This window comes from Ursus americanus, chromosome 2, assembly GCF_024610735.1.
Source record: "Ursus americanus isolate L20-20 chromosome 2, mUrsAme1.1.p, whole genome shotgun sequence".
Classification (NCBI taxonomy): Eukaryota; Metazoa; Chordata; class Mammalia; order Carnivora; family Ursidae; genus Ursus; species Ursus americanus.
The window spans coordinates 64,376,918-64,390,303 of record NC_142128.1 but is presented as its reverse complement, the minus strand read 5'-3'; the positions used below and the strand labels follow the sequence as shown (position 1 = coordinate 64,390,303).

Below are 13,386 nucleotides of genomic sequence, written 5' to 3'. Positions count from 1 at the left end.
ATTTAAACACCTAGTATTTCAAGACCTATCAAAGTAAAATAACATCCCAGTTCAAAGAAAATGCTATTTGTTTGATAACTAGCTTTAGCACCTCCATGTTAAGTATAATTTCTCTTTGAAAATGCTGTTAAACTTCTGATTCACTATTTTATAATTTTCCAGATATTGCTATTTACTTATTTAGTAGTTTTTGTAGCACATCGTTTTTATCTATGAAAAATGTCCATATCTCTCTTCATTCTTACATATCTTGTCGCTGAGAATATAAGAGATGTATTTGGAAAGGACAGTGTTGCTGAACTCATCAGCCATATTTTTGCCTTCATGGCACCATCCGTTTGTTTATATTGAATGCCTAACTTACTATAGGTTTGTACTCACAAAGACATTGGGACTATAATGGTGAGTAAACTAGACATACTGTTTCATCTTAGGGAAACTTGCAGTTTAATGATAAGACAACTATTACAGAAATACATATGCAAATAAATGTAAAGTTATAACTGACATAAACTGCAGAAAAGGTGTGGTGAGTGCGCCTAAGAGATTAGTTGACTCCATTGATCAAGTGGCAGCTTCAGTGAAGGTTTCCTAGAAAGAGAGTTGAGCTGAGAGCTCTATGATAAGGGAAGAGATCATGTAGAAAAGGCTGAGATAGGAAGGATCATGTCACAACTGAGTAAGTTTAAGAATGCCTATCCTAACGAAAGTGTAGTGTCAATACACAGTGGGGGGATGTGATTTAAATCACATTTAGAAAGAATCTCTGTAGTTGTAATTTGGAGGAAAAATGTAGAAGGCAAAAAGTAGTTTCCTAGTTGGTAGGCTTTTACAAGAATCCCATTTGCAAAAAATGGTAGTTTAGTTGAGGTAGGTTGTGTGGTTTTAGGGACAAAGAGAGGTAGAAGCAGTCCACAGTTATTTGGTTGAAAGAATTGAAAAGGTTTGATGACTAATGCATTAAGTATTTGCAAATACAGGAGAGGAAAGAATCTAAGATGATGCCTAAGTTTTTGGGTAACCAGACATGGTGGGATTTGGTGCCATTTGCTGAGAGGTGCAAAATAGAAAGGACCAGTTTTTGAAAGAAAGGTCAGAGGTTTGGTTTGGAGCAATTGAAGAGATCAGTTGTCTAGGTAGTTGTGACATTCTGGAATTACACAGTACTTCAGTTTAAGGTAGTAGGTAGTATTCTTTGAATATTATTTTAAAGTTTACAATTCTTTTTAAAACTAGAATTTTAGAAAGTTTATTGCTCTTTGTTATTATTTAATGTACTGCCGAAAGGAAATAACTAAGATCTAAAAATACACTTGATATTTATGGGATTCTTCTCATACTTCATTACGATAAAGAGTGACAAGGCTTTGTTCTGTCTTGTATTTTTGTTTGTTTGTTTGCATTTTTTGGGCATCATGATATACTATTCTCATCTTATATTGCTGTGAATGACCTCTCATTTGAATCAGCTATGCACAAAATAATGTAGGCAATGGTACGGTATAAAGAGTTAAAAATTAAAACTAATGGGGGCAGTCAGGATAGCATGTGACTTGACCTTGGGGTAGTAAGTTTAACCCCACGTTGGCATGGAGCGTACTTAAAAAAAATTGTAACAAGTGCCTCCATTGGAAATGTATGGTGTTTTTTGCAAAGTATAAAGAATTTTTAACATCAGGGATGATAAGATTTTTAGGAGATATTTAAGGACAGTCACTCTTTGTCCTGCCTAATGTTTTATACTAACCTTAGTCACAGATTTTCTTGGTAGTATAATGTTTTATACAAACCCAAATCTGAAATATTAATGTGTTCTATGAGCTACTCACTGTATTCCGATTATTTATACTGTTGACTTTGTATTGCCAAAATATTAACAGTGTTAAAAATAACAAAATCTTTGAGTTTATAGAAGACCTTTAAGTGACTTTTCAATGAAGAATTGACTAGTAAAGGGTTTGAAGTTTTTCTACCTTGCCATAATCACTCTTTAGATAAGGGCCCGTTATCTTTTCTTTCCTTATTAACATGAGAATAAAAACGAAATTAGAAAGGGTTTGGAAATAAACCATTTTCTATTCCTGGAATAGAAGCGAATATTATCAAAAAGAAAACTGAAACAATATAAAGTTTTTCTAATTTTAATTTTGATATTTTATTGCCTTTTAATGCAGCATTATTTAAATATTTCCAACTTCAATCAAAATTTAAAATGAATGCGGTTTTCATGTTTTTAAAACTAATACCTTATCTTTTTTTTATAGGTCTCATATCTTTTGGGTGAACAGAAGTCTACCTTTATGGGGCTTACAGGTTATGTACAATTTTGTTTTATCCTTCTAATTCTGGATTTATTCATATTTCACAGAGAAATACTATTGGAGAGAAAACTGTTGATATTAAAAATGAGTTTGTTTTATTGCCTAATTAATCCTGATGCACGTTTTAGACAAACTTTTTTTTCCCCTTATCTTCATGTTTGCCTCAGCCCTGCAATCTACCTTTTGAGAATTTCCTTCGGATCAGGATTAGACTTCAGAAAGCTTTTGAGGGTGTGGAGAAAAACAGAGTAAACCAGTGTGTTGAGGCAACACAAGTTCCCCAAATGACTCTAGGTATTCATCTTCTGTAATCCTTGAAAAATTAATCAAAAGCCCATAACCATGTTTGCTCTTTTACTTTATATCTGCAGTGTCTGGAACAAGGTAGAATCTCAATAAATAATTATTAAATGCATAAACAAGTGAATGAACGACTCATAGTACCAATAGCAAGAGCTTGGTCCCTAAACAGATAATTTTGTTAATAAAACAAAAAGTATGTTCTGGCAGAGAAGGAGTCCTGAGGAAAGAGTAAGAAAATATGAGAGGGAACATGTCTGAATTATATTGTTGGGGTGTTCCCTAGAGTCCTCTATAGCTCTTCTTTGTTCCTTTTTTCTGTTGAATTTTATGCCCAGCAAACTTTTTGCATGTTCCCATCTCTACTCTTGTCTCTCTCCTACAGATATTTTTATTTTCTGTTATTTTTCAAAGGTAAAAGTTATTTAAAGAATACAGTCACTAAGATAAAAAGGTCAAAAATTACAGATTGGAAGACAGTTGAATCTTGGAAATAATGGAAAGACTCTAAAACTCACTGTTTATAAACAGCTTTAAAATATTTTAAAATCAAATGTTTGGTTTGTATTTTGAAGTCATGAGGATTGTGAAGTCTGTACATTTTAAATGGTATAATGGATTATTTTAATTATGTGCATTGTGATCATAACAATGAAATCAAGTTTTTACTCTGGATATTTCATACTTTTTTGAAGTCAAGTTGCATTTTATTATTTTTGTACTGATTTGCATTACAGTGTAATTAATTACAAATACTTAAGTGTTCACTAAAAATGCAGTCTTTTAATCTCTAGCTTGATTCCTTTATGTGAGATACACATTTAAAGATACACATTTTTAAGAATAGTCATATATGACCTTGAAATACATTTTGATCTCTTCAAATTGCTTTTATCTGTTAACGATATTTTACAATAATAATAATAATGCTCATTTTCAAATAGGATTTTGAGTAATCCATGCTCCAAATGTTGTAGAGACCCTCTAACACTACTTATAGAAAAAAAAGCATGGATGATTATGAGTTAAAGGACTTGTGGCAGAACGTCTAGGAGGTGTGCATTTTACATCAGAACAATGCCTGGCTTCCGTATGTTCTTCTCAACATATTTTTCTTATATTGCCATGCACTCATATGCTTTTTTATTGTCCTTCTGTTTTAATATTTACTTAAGTAAAACTTTTCATTCCAACAGGAGTTAAAATTTAAAACTCCAGGGTATCTGTCTTTTTTATGCAGATTGTCTTAAATCTCAAAATCTGTAAACACGTGTATTTGTTACCTGAGTCATTTCTTGCTTATGCTTGCTTATTTTGTTTCTATTCATCTACCCCAAAGTGCTGAGAGTACTTAATACAAAATAATTTGGCTATCTTTTCTAGTTACCTTTTCTGTTGCAAGCATAGCTTTTTGGTAGTTCAGCAGCAGAAATTGTATATGTGATAGTGAATGTAGAGAAAGATGGAAGCTTGTCTAGGACATGCTCTTCCAGCTGTGAAAGAGGAATTAGTTATGAAGTCCATTCAAATAGAATCTGAAAGTCTCTTGAAGTGTTGATGTGGACTATTTTGTTTAGTGTTCAAGGATGTTGCTATTTCATTTTGTTTGAGGTGGGTGACAGTAGAGAATATCTCTCAACTCGAAACTTACATTCTTTTATTTTCTGAAAGGAACTGCTGTCTTTGGTAGATGTTCCAAAGGTGGTGGAGGTATTGCTGGGATAGGGTAGTTATTTGTGGTGGGGCAGTTGTGTATGATTGTACATATTAGGAACATATGCAAAAGAACCTATTCTCTACATATCATGTAAACTCTAGCCAGTCTGACTATTCTAATCCCACATTTATATTTGAGATAATAAAAAATATTTATTAAGGAGTATTAGAAATATAAAACTAAGCTGAAGTGCTGGGTATGGCTTGCAACCTGCCACCTGTGTAGAGAAGCTGTAGTGCCACATGGTACCTCCTTATATCTATATCTGTATATTATACAAATACATACATACATATATACACACACACATATATGTACATATTTATAAAGTTAATAGTATTATAATCATGAATATATTTTTAAATTTCTCTTGCATTTTCTCATTAAGGTACAACTTTTTTTTTAGGTTTCAGTGGCATTGATAAGTCTATTTGAAACAATACTACTTGGTTATCTCAGTTATAAGGTAAGTTGTTTTAATTAGACGTTTTCGGCTGATAGAACACATTACTAGCATTAACCTAGTATTCCTCAATTTATAATTTATACTCTGGGGTAAAGCAAGTTATTCTTAAACCTCTTTAATTATTTTGGGACTCTGTGGTATGTGATTGTAGTTATATAGTAATGTTTTCCTTGGTGGCTTAAAAATATTTCACTAACTCCTGTGGGTTAACTTACCTATTATATACATGCTTATGTGAGGCAAGCAAATAGAATGGTCTTGCTTTTAATTGTTCTTAACCTCTTTTTCTGATCTGTACAAAAAACATTGAGGGAGCAAAAAACATGTCTGTTAAGAATTATTTTAATGAATTCCTTAATTTTTGGTGAGGCTTTGTCTGGCTAACACAACTTAACAAATATTTATTGAGTCCATATTTGATGAAGAGCTCCATATTGTGCATTGTTCTTTTCTCAGTGAGTTTCCATCTAGAAAGGGGAATAGGCAGAAGAAAATTATTCAGATAACAATAATAAAAACAGAACAGTAAGTATTTCCACTGAGGTGCAAATAAAGTCCCATGGGGCTACAGATATGTTCTATTATAGGATAAAAAGAAAATGCTTGACTGATTTAAGCAGAGCAGAGTCTTTGAATCAGTGATTTCAATAAGGAAAGATGAAAATACAAGACACTAAGGATTTATAGAATTAGCAAAGTCATAAAAGAAGTAATGTGCTTATAAAATTGGAAGACTAATAAATATGTAAGTTTGGGCAGAATTTTGGGGGGCATTTGGGAAAATATTGGTTGGGAAAATTTGGCACAATATTGTGAGGGCCTTGTATAGCAACATATAATGGGAATTTTTGGAGGATGTTGAACATGAGAGTTCTGTAATTGTAATTAAGTTTTAGGAGTATTAGTTCAGAACATCTGTGCAGCACAGGTCAGAGAGACATTAGCCATGTGCTAAATTAAGACACAATTGCAGAAAGGAAAATTGGGAGTGAGTTTTTGCCTGGGTGAATGGAATAGACAGTTGATGCAAGATGAAATAAAAAGGTAGAAACTAAAGAAATCATCAACTGGTTGAGAAAGTTGAGGAAAAGGCAAAGTCAAATATCACTTTAACATTTTCTAAATTCAAATGACTGGGAACATGGCAGTAAAACTATGAAAAATTACATCAAGAAAAAATCAGATTGGGGTCAAGATAGATGGAATATTGAAAATGGTTTTGGAAATAATGAATTTGAGGTGCTTATGGATTGATTGGTAGACATGACATGTGGACAACTAAAAATGAGAATCGGGAACATGCAGGGAAAAGAGATTTAAGATGTGAGGTCATTTTCACAGATATGGTGGAGGAAGCATGCAAGTCTATTAAGTATGGGATAATAACCGTGGGAAAAGCTAAGGCTCATTTGAGGGAGATGCTTATACTGTAGTTGTTGGAAGAAGGACAGAGTCATCAGGAAAGATAGAGACATAGAAAAGGGTAGGAAGATTTTGGTATGTCTGTCATATTCATCACTAACTTTCAGTTCACATTGTCGGCATGTACTATATCAACTAGTGTACTCAAAGTTATGTTTTTGGGGAACTCTTATCTAGCATATCAACTTCTTTCTCACTTTTTAAGACATATGGTTTTGAAAATAACATTCTTAGACTACTTTTAATCCTAAATTTAGAGCAAGAAATCTTTACAAACTCACCTTTTCCTCTGACTTTATTTAAAAAAACTCTCCTTAACTCCATCTGAAGAAAATAATGCTAATATCTAAGGAGGTGAGATTGATGAATTAGAAAGTATAGAAAGAAAAGAATGTGGGCTTTCCAAAAGATATAGACGGGTTGATTTAATATTTGTGAGAAAAAATAGGATGTTAGAAATTCTAAGGAAGAAAAGTGTTATCTGAAAGGCTGAGAGCATTGGAACTGCAAGTTTAGTAAGGACTTTGAGAAGAGGCCATTGAATTTACAGTTTAGGAAATTATTTGCTATTCATCTGTAAGAAACCAAGTTCAGTGGCTTACAACTGGGAGTAGAAAGTGTTAAATAAAGAATGTTGATTGACTGGGGTAGAGTCACTACCCTAGAAGTGGTCAAATGAGTCAGAGAAGATTGCCCAGTGATGGAAAAAAATGCATCCTTTAGAGAAAGTAAGTAGAGGGGACTAAAAAAAAAAAAGATAGATGAAGGAAGTTTTATACAAAGTAAGAATAAGCTGGAATAGGAACCTGAGGTCCACTGATTTGCTTTTGCTACATTCCATTCTTTTCTGAGAGCACAGAAGATGGAAAATGGTGCATGAAATATTTTGAAGCTAGAGAAGAGAAGCTGAAAGACCTTACATGTAGGTAGTCACTCATCCCTAAATTACCTGGAAAGTACTCACATAATGATGAACAGCATAAACTAAGATGTTAAAGAAGATCTTTTAATGGTTTGAGTATATCTCTTTGTTGAAATAGGTGCTTTATAAATGTATATTGATTGACAAATCTAGATACCTATAAGAACAAAATAAAAATCAAGTAAATTAATATCCAAGATTTTATCTTCTAAGTTAGTATTCAAGTAGATGATGAAAGTTGAAACTAATAAAAACAAAATAACATGCTAAAAATTAAGCACGTGGTATTTTTGGTAAATAATTAAATCTCTTTCACTAGTGCAAGAGTGTGTATAGATATATAAGTGGTCAGAATATTAATCTGCATTTGTGAATGTATTTGCTTTAAATTCTAGCCAAAAAGTAATATGAAATTAACTTTGGTGGTTAATGGAACTCTTAGCCCTAATTTAAAAATCATTTAAAAAACACAAACAGATTCAAGATAATTTTCCATCATAACCATGTGATGTTGAGATTTGTAATTAATTACTTCCTGCCATTTATAAAACGAGGGCAAAGCATTATGAGACCTAGTAGCATTGTAAGTGCTAGATGATATATAATCTTTCCATTCTGACCTTCATAAACATTAATGGCTTAGAGGGAGGAGAGGTAGATGAGTTGAGTTTTGTGTGTTTCAAAAGAAAGGATAAAAAGGAGTTATGTGACATTGGAAGGATAGGTTGCTGTTAATTGCTTTCTTTTCTCTCATAAATTCAGTCAAACTCATGGACTCTTTTGACCCCTCCAATAGACTGTTCGATAAAATATTTGGAATGAATAAATTAAGTAATTGGTAACTATTTATGGCCTATAATTAAGGCAAATTTGGATAGCAGAAACTCAAATGAGCTCCTTCTCTCAAATCAGATTTTTTTTTCAAATTAGATTTTTAAGAAAAATTATAGAGAGGTATGCAGAAATGGATATTGCATTAACAACTATATATATTCCTAATATGGTTCTTTGATACGTTAAGTTCTGAGCTATCAACATTCATAGCAAATCAATATTAATTTTTTTATATTTGTTTACATATATATACAGATAATGTGCATATTTGTATATATTATATACAGAGATATACAATATTTAAAAACAAATTTAATACAGTATTCTTTCTGTAAGCACTTTATAATTCTTAAAATTAAACGTTCTAAAATAAGCATGATGACTTAATCCTTAACGAAACAGCTTAAACTATCGTGGAGACTGCAGGTTTTGAAAAATAAAGACTGATGAATAAAAGCTAAATAAGCAAAAACTCTGTAAAGTGCGTGTTGAGGTTAGCAGATAATGATTAAAAATCCCTGACATCAACTTATTTTATCCTCTATCCTACAAAAGTGCAGGTCTGTACTTAAATCATCATTCCATTCATGTTTATAGCTACTTGGCAGAACAACCATGGGCTCGCCCAGCAGTAAAGTTCTTATTCTTCTGTTACCATAAATACTCTCTATGTCTTTATCAACTGCTTTCAAAATAGAACTCTATTTATACACACACATTCATTAAATCAAAAGGAAACGAAAACAAACTCCAGCATAATTTCCAAAATTCTGCAAACAAAAATCCAACATACCTAGAAGGCTTCTGTTAAATCTACAGTTCTTTTTTCTATAACCACTTTATAAAAAGCAACAGTTTTGAAATTTGAACACCATGATGGGCTTCTTTCTGGCAAAGAACAAAGGATTTGACTAGGACTCCTAGACACTCCTAGATACTGGTGACTTTTTTTTCCTGAGATTTTATTTAGAGAGAGGGAGAGAGCGAGAATGTGAGAGTGAGACTAAGGGCAGAGGGGGAGGGGGAGGGAGAAGCAGACTCCCTATGGAGCCTCAGGACCCTGAGGTCATGACCCGAGCCAGCGGAAATCAAGAGTTAGTCACTTAATGGACTGAGCCACCCAGGTGCCCCAATACTGGTGATTCTACTTATGATGCCATGGAAATGGTGAATCTAATTATTGTTCAGTTTACATTTAGAGATACAAAATAAGACTGCCTGAGGGTTACTACACTGTTTTAAATTCACTAAAAGAAGATAAGTTATCAGCTTTTTTAGTTATGTATTTACATACAGGTATTTTTAATATTGAAGATTAACGTGTTTTTAAAAAGTCCCTGGGTACATCTTGGTCTAACAACAATATTACCATACATCTTATAATTTTTTAAGTGCATTTTGGAGGTACATAGATAATAGTTACAAACTTCTGTTTTCCTTTATGATAAAAATAAAAGCCTGATACATTTTACAAAGTTACCTATTTTCCTGCATTTTTATTGATTAAGGAAAGTTATGTTCATACCAAATGTTGTAAATGGTTGGATTAATGTTTATTTATACTTTATTGAATTCTGTAAGAGAAATGTAGTTCTATACACTTAGAACAGATAAAGCTACCTAAGAAATTTCTTTTTTTTTTTTAAGATTTTATTTATTTATATGACAGAGAGAGCAAGAGAGCACAAGCAGGGGGAACAGCAGAGGGAGAGGGAGAAGCAGGCTCCACTCTGAGCAGGGAGTCTGATGTGGAGCTTGATCCCAGGACCCTGAGATCATGACCTGAGCCAAAGGCAGATGCCCAACCAACTGAACCACCCACTGAGCCACCACCACAGAAATTTCTTTTTCTTCAGGAAGTTACCTGTTGGGGGGCTGCCTGTCTGACTCAGTTGATAGAATATGCCATCTCTTAATCTCAGGATCATGAATTCAAGCCCCACTTTGGGCATGGAGCTTAATGAAAAATAAATAAATAAATAAATAAATAAATAAATAAATAAATAAATAAATAAATAAACAAACCAACCTTTTGGAAAAAAGCCATGCCTTTTATTTCCTTTGTGAAGATAAGATGAAATGAAGTAAGTATTTAACATAATTTTGAAGGGCATTTTAGAATTTATTTTATGCTTCTTTATAATGCATTCTGTGGATACATACTGTTTATATAATGCATGCTGATTTATATAATGGAAGCCCATAGTTACTCCCTAACACTCAGTGAAACTTATGACTACTTTCTATGTTTATTTTTCATTAGCTAATTTTAGGGGAAATATTTATTAATGTATCTTTAAGTTCAGGAGACAACCGGAGATCTTAGAATCAAATGTAATGAATACCATAAGAAGACATTCATTTGTTTTTAGTAATGAGTATATTCCCTCATTGTATAATTTTAGATCAGGAAAATTAGCCCTCAGTGGGAAGTTTATTCATTTTCAGGGGATTAGCACATTAGGTGTACCTTTAGAAAAAAAAAAAATCCAGGTGATAATGGTAGGTGAATTGGAATGGGGCAAGAATGAAGGGAAGGAGACCAACTGGGAGCCTCCACTGGTCAAAGAGTAGGAATGAGGTAGAATGAGAAGGAGGGAAACTCAAGATCTATTTATGAATCAGGAGATCTTTTTCTTTTTTAAAAAAATCTTATTTATTTGAAAGAGAAAGAGTAAAAGAGAGAGAAAGAGAGAGAGCGCATGCCAGCGTGCACAAGTCAGGGGAGGAGGAGGGAGAGGAACAAGCAAACTCCCCACTGAGCAGGGAGCCCAGTGCAGGGCTTCATCCCAGGATCTGGGGACCATGACTTGAGCCGAAGGCAGATGCTTAACTGACTGAGCCACCCAGGCGTCCCATGAATTAGATCTTATTGACCAGTTATCCTTAGGTAGCTGGTAGAAGGAAGATGTAAATAGTTTCTCCAGGATTTTTGGTTTGTGTTACTAAGAAACCAACCAGGGCAAAAATCATAAATTTTCCTTTTCGACATATTCCACACATGGTGCCTTTCAGGCATTTGCGTGAAGCAATGCATTAGGTAATGGAGATGAAACAGAATCTCAGAGAAGCAATATTGATCTGGACTAGAGATACAGCTTTGGAAGTCATTGGTTTATTATTGATAATAAATTGAAGTTGAAACATAGATGAAATTACCTGAGATGGGTATGTAGCCAAGTACTCTTAAAATGCTTTCCTGAAGAAACTTTCTACTTGAACTCTGTGGTTACAAGTGAAACAACTTATATATAACTATAATCAGATAGGCTTAAGACAATAAAATAATTTTAAGTGTTTCCATTTTGATTCAATAGAAAGAAATATAAATAAGTTCAAAACACAAAATAATTATACCAAGAAGGGGGAAAGTGTGTATAAAATATTTGGAAGTTTAATTTACTCATTTTTTTTGAGGTTTTATTTATTTGTTCGACAGAGAGAGAGAGAGAGAGAGAGCGTGCGCACGTGTGCACAAGTAGGGGGAGTGGCAGGAAAAGGGAGAGGGAGAAGCAGGCTCCCTGCTCAGCAGGAAGCCGGATGTGGGGCAATCCCAGGACCCTGGGATCATGACCTGAGCTGAAGGCAGATCCTTAACAGACTGAGCCACCCAGGCATTTACTCATTAACATACTTCTTGAGTCCTAACAGGCATAGAAACAAGTAACTCTATAAAACGTTATAAACACTTGTCCAGGAGATTAGGGGTGAAGGCATGGGGAGTGGGGCATTCCAAGCAGTGGGAGAAGTGTGAGCAAAGTTATAAAAGTATGAAATAGCCTAGCTTGTTCAGAGAACTGTGTAGAATTCAGTATGGATGAATCTGTGGCTGAATTCAAGATATAAATAGAAGTATAGTAGGTACAAACCAGACCAGTAAGCAGAGTCCAGATTATGAAACTTCATATAATCTGAGGAATAGTTTGGATGTGATTATGTTGGCAATGGCATTTTAGAAAGAATCTTTTGGCTTTAATATAGAAGATAAATCAGAAATTAATCAAATTAAGTCAGATTTCAGTTATGAAACTCTTTTAATTTTTTGAGAAAAAAATTGTGAAATAAAATTGATGTATTACAAATGGAAATGAAGAGCATCATCTGAGATACACAATGTTTTTGTTTATTATGAACTAAATATGTCCAAACAGTGTATCACAGCTAAGAAAACCAATATTAATCTTGCTGTGCATTAATAGAGATATCCTGCCATATCACCAGTGGTAACTGTTCCCACACCCTTCCTTCTCTTGCTGGTCACCTCAATCTCTCTCTCCCCAGGAACAGTCATTGACACCAAAGAGAGAGGTACAATCACCAGTAAAAACATACCAAGGACAGAATAAGCCAAATGTTAAGCATTCTGGAAACTGAGCCAGTAAAAAAAACCACTGGTGAATGAAACAGTAATATTAACATGCACACACATATGCACACACACACACACACACACACACACACACGCAATCAGTTATAACTGCTTTTTTGAATAAACTTGACTCTGTGCAAGTAGGAGAGGTCTTTTCCAGACCTCTCCCCAGACGCTTTTCCAAATCCACACATCCTCCTGATCCATGCTGATCAGATGATATCTTATAAAGATCCCAGAGCTTTTATAGTCTCTCCAATTACAAGGCAAATTTCAGTTTAGTATTTAAGAAATTATGCTCAATATATAAATTATGTTTATATATAAACATTTAAAATTTTCATCCATTCTAAGGCTTTAGCTTATCCTTGGCTCAGACCCATGTGGGACAGGGAGTCATTGTGAGTTTATCTGTTGTTCCCACATCCTCTTTTATTTGATGCTGTTGACTCTGGTCCCTCTGGGGCTGATGGGGCACACGGAGTGAGGTGAAGTGATGAGAGAAGCGCCAAAACACCACTAACATCTCTATACAGAGGCTTTCTCGTTGCTTTTTCCCCCCACCTGCTCCCCCTACCACTTTCTGTATAGCCTGGAGATGGTGATGAATGAAATATAGCAAAACTTGTTACCTAATATTTGAGTACATGGTCATTAGCCAATCTAGAACCTTGCTTTGTGATGTGGTGGTATCTTACATCACTGTTTATTGTTTTAAGCCTTTGGGACCTCAGGGAAAATTAAGAAAGGCTCCTAACTTTGAAGCCAGTGTTATAATTGGAAAATACAGGGACCCAGATTTCAAATTGCCTAATATGGAGGCCTCTTCATAGAAGAATAAGCTGCTTTAGGAAGTTCTGAGTTTTTTTGGTTTTTTTTTTTTGTTTTTTGTTTTTTGTTTTGTTTTTGTTTTTTCCCCATTGGACACCATTTAAGAAGTGCCAGTGATTAACCTGTTTATATCAGGGTTAGCTTCGTGGGTGTGTAGTATGCATTTGCACAGGGCTATACATTTAGAAGGGCCTGTGCTTATTT

At 34.0% G+C, this 13,386-nt stretch overlaps 1 protein-coding gene across 1 annotated transcript in view; it reads left to right on the top strand.

The window, feature by feature from the left end:
- The window catches only part of KCNT2 (potassium sodium-activated channel subfamily T member 2), a 349,439-nt gene that overhangs the window by 114,226 nt on the left and 221,827 nt on the right, over positions 1–13,386 (top strand). Inside the window, exons 4-5 of the mRNA XM_045812805.2 lie at positions 2,265–2,313; positions 4,745–4,804. Coding sequence (XP_045668761.1) covers positions 2,265–2,313; positions 4,745–4,804 — 109 coding nt within the window. The remainder of the gene's footprint in view (positions 1–2,264; positions 2,314–4,744; positions 4,805–13,386) is intronic.